Here is a 14,489-nt window from a genome sequence, read left to right on the forward strand (position 1 = left end):
TCATGTTTTATCCCGTAGGAGAAAAATCTATAAATAAACAAAACATCACTTCTTGGCATATAGTCTCCTATAATCATATTACTATAAGAAAATCTTGATTTCCACAACTATAGATGATAAGAGATATGGAAACTTTAAAATCACTTTTACTTATAATGTGTTCATCTGATGTTCCGGGGATTTACTTCAAAGTAATGAAGTGAAACTGTGAAGATTTAACTTGGAATGAGAAAGACAGCTGCTCAATTTATATCCTAAGTATCAACTCCTCCCAGAACAGCATTCTAGACTGGGAACAGATAAGTTTAAAAGCAGAGCTGCTCTAGTTAATATTTCTGGGGCTGGAGAAGTGGTTTTGTTTCCAATGAATTTCTCTGAAATATGCAGACAAGATATTTTTTAAGCACACAAGTAAATAGGGGTAACAAGAAGACTACTAAAAATTAAGAATAGTTGATGATTTGACCACATGCAAAAGTAAATGAACACCTACTACATTAACAATTAAGAAAGTCATCAAGCAAGATTTTTTGGGGCACTGAGTAGCTTAAATACTACACTGGTTTACTGAATCTAGAACTGAATAAATAGAAATTTTAACTTTTGTAGGCCAGTATTATGAATATTAATTATTATACTTTGTTGAAATGCAGCAATACCCTCTCAAGACACTGCGCACAGTTATTTGTTCCTATGCTGAACAGCTTTAAACACTATTAATGATTCATTTTTCTTATTTTACTGTAAATTTTTTTTTCCATCTATTAATTTATCTTACACACAATTGCCAGCCCCAAGGCCTTTAGATGATTCTTCCTTTCCATTAGAGCAAATTAGCCATTTACCAATTTGCCTCTATATGAATTACGATTTTGCAGCTATTACCTAGTTGGCCACCACATCCCAACCACCACTGAGTATCTACAACTGCCATACACTGGGTTAAGTGCTTTAGATACATGAAATCAACTCAACCTCACAATAATTCTGCTAGTTGATATAACTTCCATTTCACAAATGAAGCTCAGAAATTCTTGGTAACTTTCCACTTACCTCTGATTTCAAAGGCTAAAAAATGTATTGATGTATACACACATATGTGTATACGTTATGTATCTTGTGAGTATATATGTAGACCTGTGTTTCTATGATACTACATGGCCACAGCTAACTTGAAATAATTGGTCACTACTGTATCATTACTTCATCATACACAATGAACTATGTATGACCTTAATAAAGTTATTAATAAATCTGAATCTTAAATAATTTTACCTTTAATGAACTACTCCATTACAGAGGGGCTGCCTTTTTCAGTAGCTGGTATCTTTAATGAGTGTATGAAAATAATGCACTCTTGCAAAGAACTGAAGTGCTACTTCAAATGCATTTCTGCCCTTATATAACTAAGAGCACCAAATGTCAGGAAATGAAAGTTGTAAGAAAAATATCTCTCAATGTATCACATTCCTCCAAATTACACAAAACTATGAAATTAGTAATTTCAGAAAACAATGGGGAAAAAAAGAACTTACCAATCTAAAGAAAACTTTGAAAACTGAACTGTGTAACGTGGAACAACACGTCGAACTCTCCGAGGTGACCGCTCTCTCTCTCTTCGAGGAGATCTCTCCCGGGAACGTTTTCTCTGAGGAGACCTTTCTCTGGATCTACGTCTTTCTCTCTCCCTTTCACGACTTAAAGCAAATTTTTCTAAAATTACTATTATTTCTGGCATTACTGAAGAGTTCTTTAATGAAATAAATGTCATAGGTAATATAAGCAAGAATCCACAGTATACATTTTTTAGTAACTTTTTGAAAATTGTGGTAAAATATAAATAATATAATAAACTTACCATTTTAACCATTTTGAAGTATACAGTTCAGTGGCATTAAGTGCATTCACACTGTGCAACCATCACCACCATCAAAAGTATACTTTTAAAAACATACCTTCGGTCATCTTTTCTGTTGGGCACTTGATCCCCTCTGTCATTTCTTCCTGAAAATCTGGATGGTGGATCTAACCTTCGTGCTGGTTGTGGCTGTGAAACTATACGGACAGGAGGTTGCAATAAACCAGCTTTAAAAGACACAGAAGAAGATGTTTTAATTTATTTAAATGAAGTTCAAAAGCATTACTTGGTTAAATTTTATATAGGAAAATTTGGCTAATATTTTCGGTTTTGTGACCCATAAAGGGTAAATGGTAGAGACCATCTGCATATTTGTATATTTTAAAATAATTGTTTAAAAATGTAAAAACCATCTTTAGCTCAGGGACCATACAAAACCAGGCCACAGACCAAATCCAAGAGCTGCAGTTTGCCAATCTCCGACCTATAGGCATTAAACCAAAGACTGCTATACAACAAGACATTCGCAGAGCACCAAAGTATCATCCAGACATTATGCACACAAAGAACAAGAACCTTTATAATGGAGAGATCTACGGCCACCACTTGACCAAGTAATCATATTTAACATCAATAACAGTAGAAGAATCTAACTACATGTGCCTTCTAGTATGATGCAGTATGAATTAGAAAACATCACCTATAATGTAGTCTTGCCAAAAGCCTTTAGACTTAACTTCTAGTTTATAGTTTATATGGCAGAATGAGAAACAATGTGAAAATATCACAGGGAATCAAGACAAATCCAGAACACAACATTCCAAAAGAATCTACAAGTCAACTAGACCAATTTCTTAAAAAGTCAATGTTATAAATGAAGAAACAAAAAGTGGGAAACTATTTTGGAATAAAAAAGACTAAAGCAACATAACCAAATACAATACATGAAACCTGACTACCTTTTCGTCTAGGAAACAAAAAACAACCTTTTTAAAAGACATTTGGGAGACAACTGGGGAGGTCTGAATATAAATAGGATTATCTAAATGCTTTTTCTTAGAAGTCACAGTAGATTCTGGTAATATAGGAAAAGATTCTCTTCTAGGAAAGGCATGCTTAATGTAAACAGGGGTGAAATGTCATAATGCTTGCATTATGATCACTTACAGCAGTGTTTTCAGAAAACAAAAACTAGAAACAATCCAAACTTTAGCAAAGAAAAACATATAAATTGTACAATATTCATACAATGGAATATTGTACAATATTCATACAATGGAATATTGTACAATAGTCATACAATGGAATATTGTGCAATAATGAAAACAAAGAAACTAGAGCCACATGGAATAAATAAGTATGAAAAACTTTAAAACATAATGTTGAACAAAAGTCTTACACAAAAGATTATATAGATGGAATCATACACTATGTAAAATTCAAAAACAGACAAAGCTAAAGTATATTTATAAGCATGCATACTTAGAGTAAAACTATTAAAAAAGAAAAAGAGTTAACAAGTAGTGATTACACGGGTGTTCATTTTAATAGCTCATTACACTGAAATGTTTTATAACTTTGCTATATTTGTGTCAATTTACGATAAAAGAGAAAATGCCACAATTACGTAGACTTCTGCTAAAGTCAAGGCTATCATTTTTAATATTGTTTTGATAAGAAAACGTATAGAGTTTCAAATTATCAATTTGCAAAAGAAAATTTAAAACACAGCTCAGAGCTTCCCTGGTGGTGCAGTGGTTAAGAATCAATCTGCCAATGCAGGGGAAATGGGTTTGAACCCTGGTCTGAGAAGATCCTACATGCCATGCAGCAGCTAAGCCCACGTGCCACAACTACTGAAGCCTGCATGCCTAGAGCCCGTGCTCTGTAACAAGAGAAGCAAATGCAATGAGAAGCCCGTGCACCGCAATGAAGAGTAGCCCCTGCTCGCCACAGCTAGGGAGAAACCCGTGTGCAGCAATGAACCCCAATGCAGCCAAAAATAAATAAATTAAAAACAACAACAACAAAAAAAACCCCACACAGCTCAGGGACTTCCCTGGTGGTGCAGTGGCTAAGAATCCGCCTGCCAATGCAGGGGACACCTGGTCCGGGAAGATCCCACATGCTGCGGAGCAACTAAGCTCGTGCGCCACAACTACTGAGCCTGCACTCTAGAGCCCACGAGCCCCAACTACTGAAGCCCATGTGCCTAGAGCCCGTGCTCCGCAACAAAGAAAAGCCACCACGATAAGAAACCTGCACACCGCAACGAAGAGTAGCCCCCGCTCTCCGCAACTACAGAAAGCCCGTGGGCAGCAATGAAGACCCAACGCAGCCATAAATAAATAAATAAATTTATTAAAAAAAAAAAAGAAAAGAAAAAAAATAAAACACAGCTCATTTATTTGATGCCCTATGGTTCAATGAGTAAAGTGCTGCCGCCAGACTCTACATGTATATAAAATGTTATGTTCATTAAGAAATAAGGCTCAAAACATTTTCTTCTATAAATGATAAGATGCCAATAGGGGGACAGGGGATTATTAGTTTTGATATTTAAGTTCACAAAGAGTATGTCTTCGAATAAGAGAAATAAAATAAAACACTTCCAAATCGCTATACAAGTAGAAGTGCTCAACACAAGATATTCAAGTTTCAAGTATTCTGGAAGTTCCTGCCTTTTTTGTAATTAATAGCATACTCTCATTATTTTAATAACCGAACAGTTGTGTGTTACTCTGAACCCTAAAAGGAAAAGATACATTGCATGTAATACCTTTCTGCTGTGGCTGCTGTAATAAAGGCTGGGGCTGCGTCTGCAATAGTGGCGTAATAGAGGCTGCTGAAATCTGTGCCTGCAGCAGTGACTGGGGCTGGGGCTGAGCCTGAACACCAAATGTCGTCTGTGGTGCAATTGGCTGAAGTACGGCAGGAGGAGTCTTCAGTAAAGGTTGGGTTTGCGACTGATTCTTAACAAAAATAAAGAAAACAAATTTTTAAAAAGAAAAATCTTTGTAAATTGGAAGACCCAACCACCAAGTTTTCATAATACCTAATACTATCTTATATACCTGATTTGGTAGTGTTTGAATTCTTTGTGCATTCCATTTAAAAGGCATATTGGGATTATACGTAGCTTCAACCAATACTCTGTCACCCACTTGGGGGGTTTTCCCTTTGACAGCACTAAAAAAAAATTAAGTTAAATACGAACACAATTAGAAGAGATTCCTCCAAAAAAGATTTATATATTTAGCATTTTAAAGTAAACTATACCAGAAATGGAAGCCTAAAAAGCTCTTTTAAAAAGTAGACATACCTCCTAGACTTATTTTTAGAACTGATGTTTCAACTTTGCTTTATAAACAGTTTCAAGTGTAAGAAATAATTTTCTACCCTCTATCCTCCTAATACTGTGTCCCTCCCTCTAAAGCACTTTCTTTTATAACCCGAGTAAGATTTGCCTTGGGCTTTGGAAAGATGAGAGAAATGCAGAAAAGATGGAAAACAGGAGACCCACTTATACAGAGAAATCTTATATAGTAATTAAACTTAATTTCCCAAAGTATTTCTAAGGAAGTTCATTAGAAATACATTTGAAGTAACTAAGGAAATATGTATTTCCTGCAACCACCACAACATTAACAAAATACTATTTCAAATCCATTAATCAGTCATTTATTCTGTTTTTTAAAATAAATTTATTTATTTAATTTATTTATTTTATTTTTGGCTGCGTTGGGTCTTTGTTGCTGCGCGCAGGGTTTCTCTAGTTGCGGTGAGCGGGGGCTACTCTTCGTTGCTGTGCACGAGCTTCTCATTGTCGTGGCTTCTCTTATTGCAGAGCATGGGCTCCAGGTGCGCAGGCTTCAGTAGTTGTGGCACGTGGGCTCAGTAGTTGTGACTCGCGGGCTCTAGAGCACAGGCTCAGTAGTTGTGGCGCATGGGCTTAATGGCTCCGCGGACCAGGGCTCGAACCCGTGTCCCCTGCATTGGCAGGTGGATTCTTAACCGCTGCGCCACCAGGGAAGCCCAAGTCATTTAATCCTATCATTTTTTCAACTAAAACATTTTACATACATGTCATTAGATATGTCAAACAGAAGATTAAATTTTAAAAGGCATATAACTATTTCAATTCTTAATCTCACTGTAAGTCTGCTCATGAATAGCTAGAAATGTAAACTCACTCCTACAAAACATTTATAAAGAATTCATGATGACTACTTTGTTCAATAAAAAGATATGTTCAGTCACATTCTCCATCAAAAAATGTCACAGGGGACTTCCCTCCTGGCACAGGGGTTAAGAATCCGCCTGCCAGTGCAGGTGACATGGGTTCGAGCCTTGGTCTGGGAAGATCCCACACGCCACAGAGCAACTAAGCCCGTGCGCCACAGCTACTGCGCCTGTGCTCTAGAGCCCACGAGCCACAACTACTGAGCCTGCGTGCCTAGAGCCTTTGCTCCACATCAAGAGAAGCCACCGCAATGAGAAGCCCGCGCACCACAACGAAGAGTAGCCCCCCGCTCACCACAACTAGAGAAAGCCCGTGTGCAGCAACGAAGACCCAACGTAGCCTAAATTAATTAATTAATTTTAAAAAATGTCACAGGTACAGGTTGAATGATTAAAGCAGAAAATTAGAGCTAAACCATAATTCCATGCCACAGTTAAGTAGGTGTCTTATCAAATTACTTAATGCTAAATACAAGAAGGCATGTGTCAACACCTAATGAAGTTTACCTAAGCTGAAAGAATACATCTTCATCCACAAATCCAAATGTATCGTGTAGTTTTGTAACCACCCCTGTAAAAACACGCTGTTTCTGAGGTTGTGTCTGTTGCTGACTGGACCTTGGTGTTGGATATGATACAGTTATCTGAGCTGCTGGTTGAGGAGTTGACAAGCTAAGGCTTGTAGGCAGTCCGACAGCTGGCTATAAAACAAAATCAACATCAAATTAAGGTAACGATATGAAGCAGTCTAGAAATTAAAACTGACTACTTAAAAATAACTCAAAATGCTAAAACAATTTGAAGTTAGAAAATACATACGTACACCTTGAAGATGAAAATCAAGTCTGAAAAATTACGTTACTTTTGATCGATTTCATGATTAAGTTCCCTCAGATGAAAGTTTCCACGGGAGGTTTCAGGAAAAAAAAAGTCACCACAGTGCAATGAGTTAAAAAAACACCGCATACTCTAGCCCCCTCTTAGAAATTCAAAATCCATAATGGCATAACAAAGACTCAGGAAAGTCCTAGATAAGTGAAATAAGTCAGAGAAAGACAAATATATATATGATCTCACTTACATGTGGATCCTAAAAAAACCAAAGAATTCATAAAAACAGAAAACAGATTGGTGGCTGCCAGAGGAGGGGGTTTGGTGGGGGAAATGGGTGAAGGTGGTCGAAAAGTACAAACTTCCAGTGGGGATGTAATGTACAGGGTGGTGATTATGGTTAATAATACTGTATCCTACATTTGAAACTTGCTAAGAGAGTAGACCTTGAAAGTTCTCATCAGAAGAAAAAAGAAATTCACTTACGTGAGGTGATGCACGTTAACTAAACTGACTGTGGAAATCATTTCACAATATATATGTATTATTAAATCATGCTGTACACCTTATACTAATACAATGTTATATGTCAATTATATCTCAAACTGGGAGGAAAAGGTAACACTTTCATTGGTCTTTTCTGACACAATCAATCATGAATAACAACATATTACTGATTAAAATTTCTGTATGTAAACAGAAATAAAACCATTAAAAAGAAAGGAACAATCATCTGATTCTTCAACTCAAACGAATTCCATAATTCGTTTTACACCTGCCCAATAAAGCGAGTCTCTAAGTTCTACAATTAAAAAAAAAAAAAAAAAGCTAAGTCCTATATATGTAAAGGAACTCAGCATTTCTTAAACTACAGCCACAAAATTTTCTCACAAAGTTTCTTTAACATCCTAAGACAAGACACTAATGCTTTATGGGCACACTTCGGGAAATGTTATTCTAAGAAAAGACTAACTTTTACAGCTTTTCTACTCAGTCTGAAAATCCTACTATTGGAGATTGAAAATAGGGCACAGGTGTTCATCAATTTTAGTTCCTTTTTTTTTGGTTGTGCAGCATGTGGGATCTTAGCTCCCTGACCAGAGATCAAACTCACACCCCTTGCAGCGGAAGCACGGAGTCTTAACCACTGGACCGCCAGTGAAGCCCCAATTTTAGTTCTTTAATAAACACAAAGTGAGGTTTATTTCTCAATTGAAGTATACTTTAGTTTTTAAAAGCAACTAACAGGTTCAAGACTATAAAGGTACAAAAGGTTATACAGTAAAAAGCTTCTCACCTATTCCTGTTCCTTAGCTACCTAGTTCCCTATCCATGGGGCAATCACTGTTTCCAGTTATTATTAGAAGTTCTGCTTTCTTTTTAACAGTTGCATACACCAGGGGTCAGTGAACCACAACCCACGGGCCAAATCCAGCCCACAGCTTATGATCTTTACACAAACTTACAAGCCAAGGGTCGTTTTTACACTTTTTTTTTCTTTTTAGGTTGCGGCGTGTGGCTTGCGGGATCTTAGTCCCCCGACCAGGGATCGAACCCAGGCCCTTGGCAGTGAAAGCGCAGAGTCCTAACCACTTGACTACCAGGGAATTCCCAGTGTTTACAATTTTAAAGAATTGCATAAAAAGAAAAAAAAAAATGCAACATAGACTGTAAGTGGTCCACAAAGCCTAAAGTAGCATTACATATCAAAAGTTGACAAACTTTTTAATGTTGCTGAAAAATCAAGCTGATAACGCAACACAATAACTCACTTCCTAAGGTCAAACTAAAAAAGATATAACATGTACAAAAAAATTCTTAAAAATACTAGCTACAAAGAAAATGTAAAAGCCAAAATCAGTACTAAATTTAAAATAAGACCTCATATTTATTCAAACTAGATCACAGCTGGAACAGCAATCAAACAGCATAAAAGAAAAAACAAAAACATGTTTTCCATCTTTATTTAACATTATATTGCTAAAACTATTATGTGAATCCAACAAATATTCATCTTTAAACCCTGAAAGAGGGACTTCCCTGGTGGTCCAGTGGTTAAGACTCTGTGCTCCCAATGCAGGGGGCCCAGGGTTTGATCCCTGTCAGGAAACTAGATCCCATATGCTGCAACTAAGAGCCCGCATGCCGCAACTAAAGATCCCTCATGTCGCAACGAAGATACCGCACGCGGCATGTCGCAACTAAGACCCGGCACAGCCAGATAAATGAATAAAGAAATAAAAATTTTTAAAAAAACCCTGAAAGAAAACCTAGAATAGGAATAAAACTTTGGTCTACTTTTCATTCAGATATTCAAAAGAAATAAAGTAATGCCAAACTAACCTGTGTTAACAGGGTCTGCTGAGGTTGCTGCAACTAAAAACAGGAAAAACAAAAACAGGAAAGATAAAACAATCAATCAGAACTGCTGTTTCACAGATGTTTTACAAAAGGAAAAATTCCTATTAAATAAGTACTTTATCTCTAATTAAGAAATATGTGAAAAGTAACAGAAGTCATTAAGTATAAGGTTTCCTACAACTATTTTTAACAACTGCAGACCTTAAATATAACTAACTCATTCAATAACGATAAAGAAATTTTTTTTTGTTATTTCAGAGGAATAACACCCACCAAAAAACCCCACAAGTCCCTACTGAGGTAAATTTCTACTTCTGCCCCATATTAATTACCATGCTACAGAAATGATTCAATATCATCCGTATGCTACCTGTATCAAAAATATTACTGGCTGTCCAATTCATATATATCTCCCTAAAATGAGAAGCAGTCCTTACAGTCAGACTTGCCAAAGGTATGGGGACCATAAAGGACCACACACTCTGACATATATAGTTTTTCTGACAATAGCAAAGTATAACATTACCAGAAAGCAAAAGGAATTGGTGGAAAGGGGGAAATTTTAAAACTCTGTAACAGAAGTAAACTTTCTGAAGCCTCAGAACTGTGTTCGTATTAACCATCAGGAGGGTCTCCAAAGAAATACTTATCCCTGCTTGCTCCCTGTCATCCTTCAGCATTCTCGTCAAGCTGCCCAGCTTGGAGTTGTCTATCATGCACTAGTGTCCCATGGTTACAGCTAGAAGAGCAGGAATCTCCTGATGATGCTTAATAGCTTGAGGAAAAGGTCTCTTTTCCTACTGCCCAGGTAAGCAGTCTGAGGAGAACATGGGCATCACTTCTCTGTTTGTGGATATCCTGGTCACGGTAAGATTTGGACTTAGGTAAGATTTCCCTTGGGACATCCTTAATGCTTATCAGCTTCTAACTAGTGTTTTAAGCCCAATGGCAGAATCTGAAGATCACAGTTCTTCAGTTCATGACTTTTTATTCACTATGACTAATAAGCTTCCTAATAAATCCTTGCCAGACTTAAAAATAAGCTAGGAGAAAACAATCTATATGACATTCTAATTCAAAACACTCAGTTTACCTAGGTTGACATGTATTAAAGGTTAAATCTATCAAATTTCCATTTTTCTGTAAGTTAAGAATGGATGAATAATGGCATTTTTTTAGGACAAGAACATTTGAGTATTGCCATTTTCATGTGGTTCAAAATAAAACACAGGCTTTAATAATGTATTTCCTAACAGTACTAAAATAAGTCTAAGGGTATTTGAAAACAAGATAGCCAACTTGGACACCAATCTCTTATCAATTTTTTAGAAGTTTAAAGCAATTATTGTGGGATACTATAATCTTCAGGGCAAATGAAATGCTTCTGAAACCCAAAAGGCAAGGACGAAATTGGGGCATGGATCTAGGAACAAGTGTTAATGGACTGAGAAGCCTCTTGTTTCTCCACAGTGTCTCTGGATCCAAGTTTTTGGTCCTTGTCTCTTGTATCCCCTTTTCCTCTCCTGACTGCTATACTTTCCTGAAGCTTCCTTAATGGCACTGAGAAGGGACGAAGACTACCTCTTAACCCTGGAAAACCTAGAATGGGTGCTTAGACTAGAACCTATCTAGATTTGAGCAAGTCAAACTCTTCTTTGCTTGATATGCTTCTCCTTGGGTTCACTTTGTTACCTCTTTCTACCATCACAGATATAATAACCCTTGAAGAATATGATTAGAGTATAAGCTTAGGGAAAAGGAGCCAAAGAAACTTTGTTTAGTCTAAGTAAGGAGTTTTCAAATTGTTCAAATGTGCCTTGGGAATAGGGGTGAGAACTACAAGGGGAGGCTTCCTCCCATTTTCAACACTATTTTGATATTTTATATATTAGGTTTCAATACACAATTTTATTAGGGGAAAAAAGGGCAGAGTTCCATTGCTTTAAATAAATAAAGGCTGAAAGCCAAAGGTCTGTCTACGGTTTAGCTTCAAATGGGAAAAAGGAGCTTTTCATTTCCACATGTGGTCCAGTACAGCACAGTAGGGCTAGAGGTTTCAAATGAGAGTACTGGGCCAAAGACTCATTAATAGAGTGATTCTTTCCAGATTACCTTCTGCATGCTTTCTTAGAAACATGTGACAAAGACTGGCTACTAGATGAGGATTTGAGTCTTCAGGACCTCTCTCCTGTCTTCCTCTCCCTTGGAGACATTCCTTTTTACCTACCACATTTCCTCCACCCCAAAAGAATTCAAATCACACATTAAGGCTACTGATGGGAAATAAAATCTACAAAAATTTAGTTGGAACAAATGACTTCTTAAAAATCAGTTTTTAACATGGAAAATATAAACTAACCTGCTGTTGCACACTATACAAGGCCTGCTGAGGTTGTGAATATTGCTGGAAAAAAGATTTTTTAAAGAAAAATATGGATATCAGTTTTAGTCATTCTCAAAAAGCCATATACATATATATATACATTCAAATACATAACCAGAATTAAACTAAAAAGAAATTTTCTGGAACATCTACACTTCATCTAAAATAAACAAAATAATGATTACTTATACTTTGGGATTCATCAAGAATGGAATTTTACTCAAATAATTAAGATACAAGAACTTAAGAATTTTGACTATGCAACTACATCTCTCTGTATGTCCTGGGCATAAAGAATTTTTATCACCAGAATAAAACAACAGGCGTAACAGAACCCCACAACTATTCATTCTTTAAAATGTGAAGGTACCTACCCTAGCTACTCAGATTTGAAAGTTTTGCATGTCACATATTAAAACCCATTAAAGATTCACCTGTTGCAATGCAGCTGCTGCAGCTGCGGCTTGTTGCTGCAATGCTGCAGTTTGAGTTAACTGATAGTTTGCTGGGGTTTGTGTAGTAAGGCCTGCTGCTGCCAATGCAGTTTGCTGTGTGTAAATGGTAGGAGATGCTCCAAGGAGTGATGGCTGCTGAACACCCAATGCAGCTAAAATGAGATTAGAAAGGGGGGAAAAAAATCAAGATTATTTGGATCCTTTCCAGGAATTTTCAATGAGTGCTTAGTAATGCATTAGTCTGTCATTGCTTAGTAAAAACCTAAAGAAAAATTTTACTAATGCTTGTTGAATTTAAATGATTCATGCCCCACCTCAGATTCCAATGGCTTTATATTAAATATATGCTCAAGTCATGATAGATATAAGAAAACATTAATCTATAAAATTAAACTACAGAATGAACCCAACCAACCTTACCTAGACCAAGTGGCTAAAGTACCCTTGAGAAATATTTTTAGTAAGAAAAGCAGAAAATAAATTATCTTATTTTACTAATCTAGAATGTATTATCTTCAAGCAGATTAGAATCATACATTAAGGACAGCGTTGCTGGAAGTGATCCACCCTTAAAACATCCTACTGGACAGAATTTTCATGTACTTCTACTCTATTAAAGAACTGTAAAACTAGGAAACAGACAATAGGAACAGTTTAAAAACACAAAGTTAAATAGCAGTCTAGCACTGCACTTCCCAAAACTGTATCTCCTAGAGTAATGACTAGCTCCCTGGGACATTAAAGTTTGGGAAAAAGGGGTTCAAGGTTTAAAAAGTTTAGAAGACAGTGAATTAAGCACATATTTTTACTGCAGGAATCCTCAGAACCTTTAATATGCCACTAAGCATTGTGAATCTCAAAGAGGCCGCCATAAAAGCAATATTTGCTCATGTAACACTCCATTTTCTGAAGCGTCTTGCTTATATCTGAGAATAACTAAAAAAAATGCTGCTCTATAGCTACTAAGTTAATAACCCTATAGAAAGAACAATATTGTGCCTTACAGGAAAAGAATAGAAATCATTAATGAATTAACCAAAGCACCTAGTCTAGAATCTACCAGAAAATCTTTAGAAGTGTGAGGTTCATCATCAATCAGTTGTTTAAGAGTCCAGGTTAATTCTACTCAAAAGTAAAACAAACCAACAACAAACTTATGCAAAAACAAACAAATCCCAGAAATCAGGTTTGGAATTCATATAAATTACAAATTATCCCCTGCTAAAACATTGATTTTTAAAAACTAATAAAGGTTGAGAAAAAAAAAAAAAAAGAATCTAAGGTGGGGAAAAAAACCTACTGAATGTCCTGAATACACAATTCTAGACCCTTACAACATTAATCTCTTATTCCCTTATTTTTGTTTTTTAAATTTTTATTGGAGTATAGTTGCTTTACAATGTGTTAGTTTCTGCTGTAAAGTGAATCAGCTATACGTATACATATGTCCCCTCTTTTTTGGATTTCCTTCCCATTTAGGTCACCACAGAGCACTGAGTAGAATTCTCTGAGCTACAGTAGGTTCTCATTAGTTACCTATTTTATACGTAGTACTACATATATGTCAATCCCAATAACCCAATTCATCCCAATCCCCCTGCCCCGATATGTCTGTTCTCTACCTCTGTGTCTCTATTTCTGCTTTGCAAATAAGTTCATCTGTATCATTTTTCTAGATCTCTCTTGTTTTTAAGGTAAGTCAGAGAAACCAGGACTAACAAAGTTAATTTAAATAGAAAGAAGTGAGGAATGTCTTAACACCAATGTAAATTCAAAATGAAGTTAACTGCAGTGAGAATGGAGATAAAGGTACTGAAACTAGGGCACAGGTTCTAACCAGTAGTTCCTGTTAACCTTCTGAAATTGTATATAAAATTACAGACAAGAAAGTCCAAAGCTTTCATTAGATTTTCAATAGGATAATGGACCCAAAAAAGGTTAAGAACTACTGTTTTAGGATAACAGAAGCAAAATTCTCTTGTAAACACAAGACAGGGAAAGAATCTAGGAAAAATTATTAGTATTTAAAATTCTTAGATTGGGATGTTCTGCACTTGAGAAAGTAACATCTTGTGATTCAAGTATCATACCCGCATGCATCTCCTTCACCCACCTGAGCTCTGACCTCAGATCTGCTGGTACCAATTTCCAGAACACTGGAAAGTACTGATAGCTGCCACAGAAGGGCTCAGAGCTAATATCTCAGAAAGAGCTCTTTTTTTCCTACACAGCATTTAGTAAGTGGGATGATAGCTGATATCCACAATCTCTTTTCCACGGCTGACAGTCAATGTGATGAATTAGAAACTACAAAGCAGACTGATTGGTACTGAAAGGCTCAACTGCTAGGAGAACTTTA

At 36.3% G+C, this 14,489-nt stretch overlaps 1 protein-coding gene across 5 annotated transcripts in view; it reads right to left on the reverse strand.

Moving 5' to 3' along the window:
* Positions 1 to 14,489, reverse strand: part of CCAR1 (cell division cycle and apoptosis regulator 1) — a 52,178-nt gene that overhangs the window by 27,499 nt on the left and 10,190 nt on the right. For all 5 annotated transcript variants that reach the window (XM_036828425.1, XM_036828423.1, XM_036828428.1 and 2 more), the window contains exons 3-10: positions 12,110 to 12,282; positions 11,652 to 11,696; positions 9,275 to 9,307; positions 6,608 to 6,801; positions 4,933 to 5,047; positions 4,638 to 4,830; positions 1,956 to 2,085; positions 1,536 to 1,697 (exon numbers count right to left, since the gene is read on the reverse strand). In XM_036828425.1, the coding sequence (XP_036684320.1) occupies positions 1,536 to 1,697; positions 1,956 to 2,085; positions 4,638 to 4,830; positions 4,933 to 5,047; positions 6,608 to 6,801; positions 9,275 to 9,307; positions 11,652 to 11,696; positions 12,110 to 12,282 (1,045 nt within the window). The remainder of the gene's footprint in view (positions 1 to 1,535; positions 1,698 to 1,955; positions 2,086 to 4,637; positions 4,831 to 4,932; positions 5,048 to 6,607; positions 6,802 to 9,274; positions 9,308 to 11,651; positions 11,697 to 12,109; positions 12,283 to 14,489) is intronic.

The sequence above is a fragment of the Balaenoptera musculus genome, chromosome 16, assembly GCF_009873245.2.
Source record: "Balaenoptera musculus isolate JJ_BM4_2016_0621 chromosome 16, mBalMus1.pri.v3, whole genome shotgun sequence".
Classification (NCBI taxonomy): Eukaryota; Metazoa; Chordata; class Mammalia; order Artiodactyla; family Balaenopteridae; genus Balaenoptera; species Balaenoptera musculus.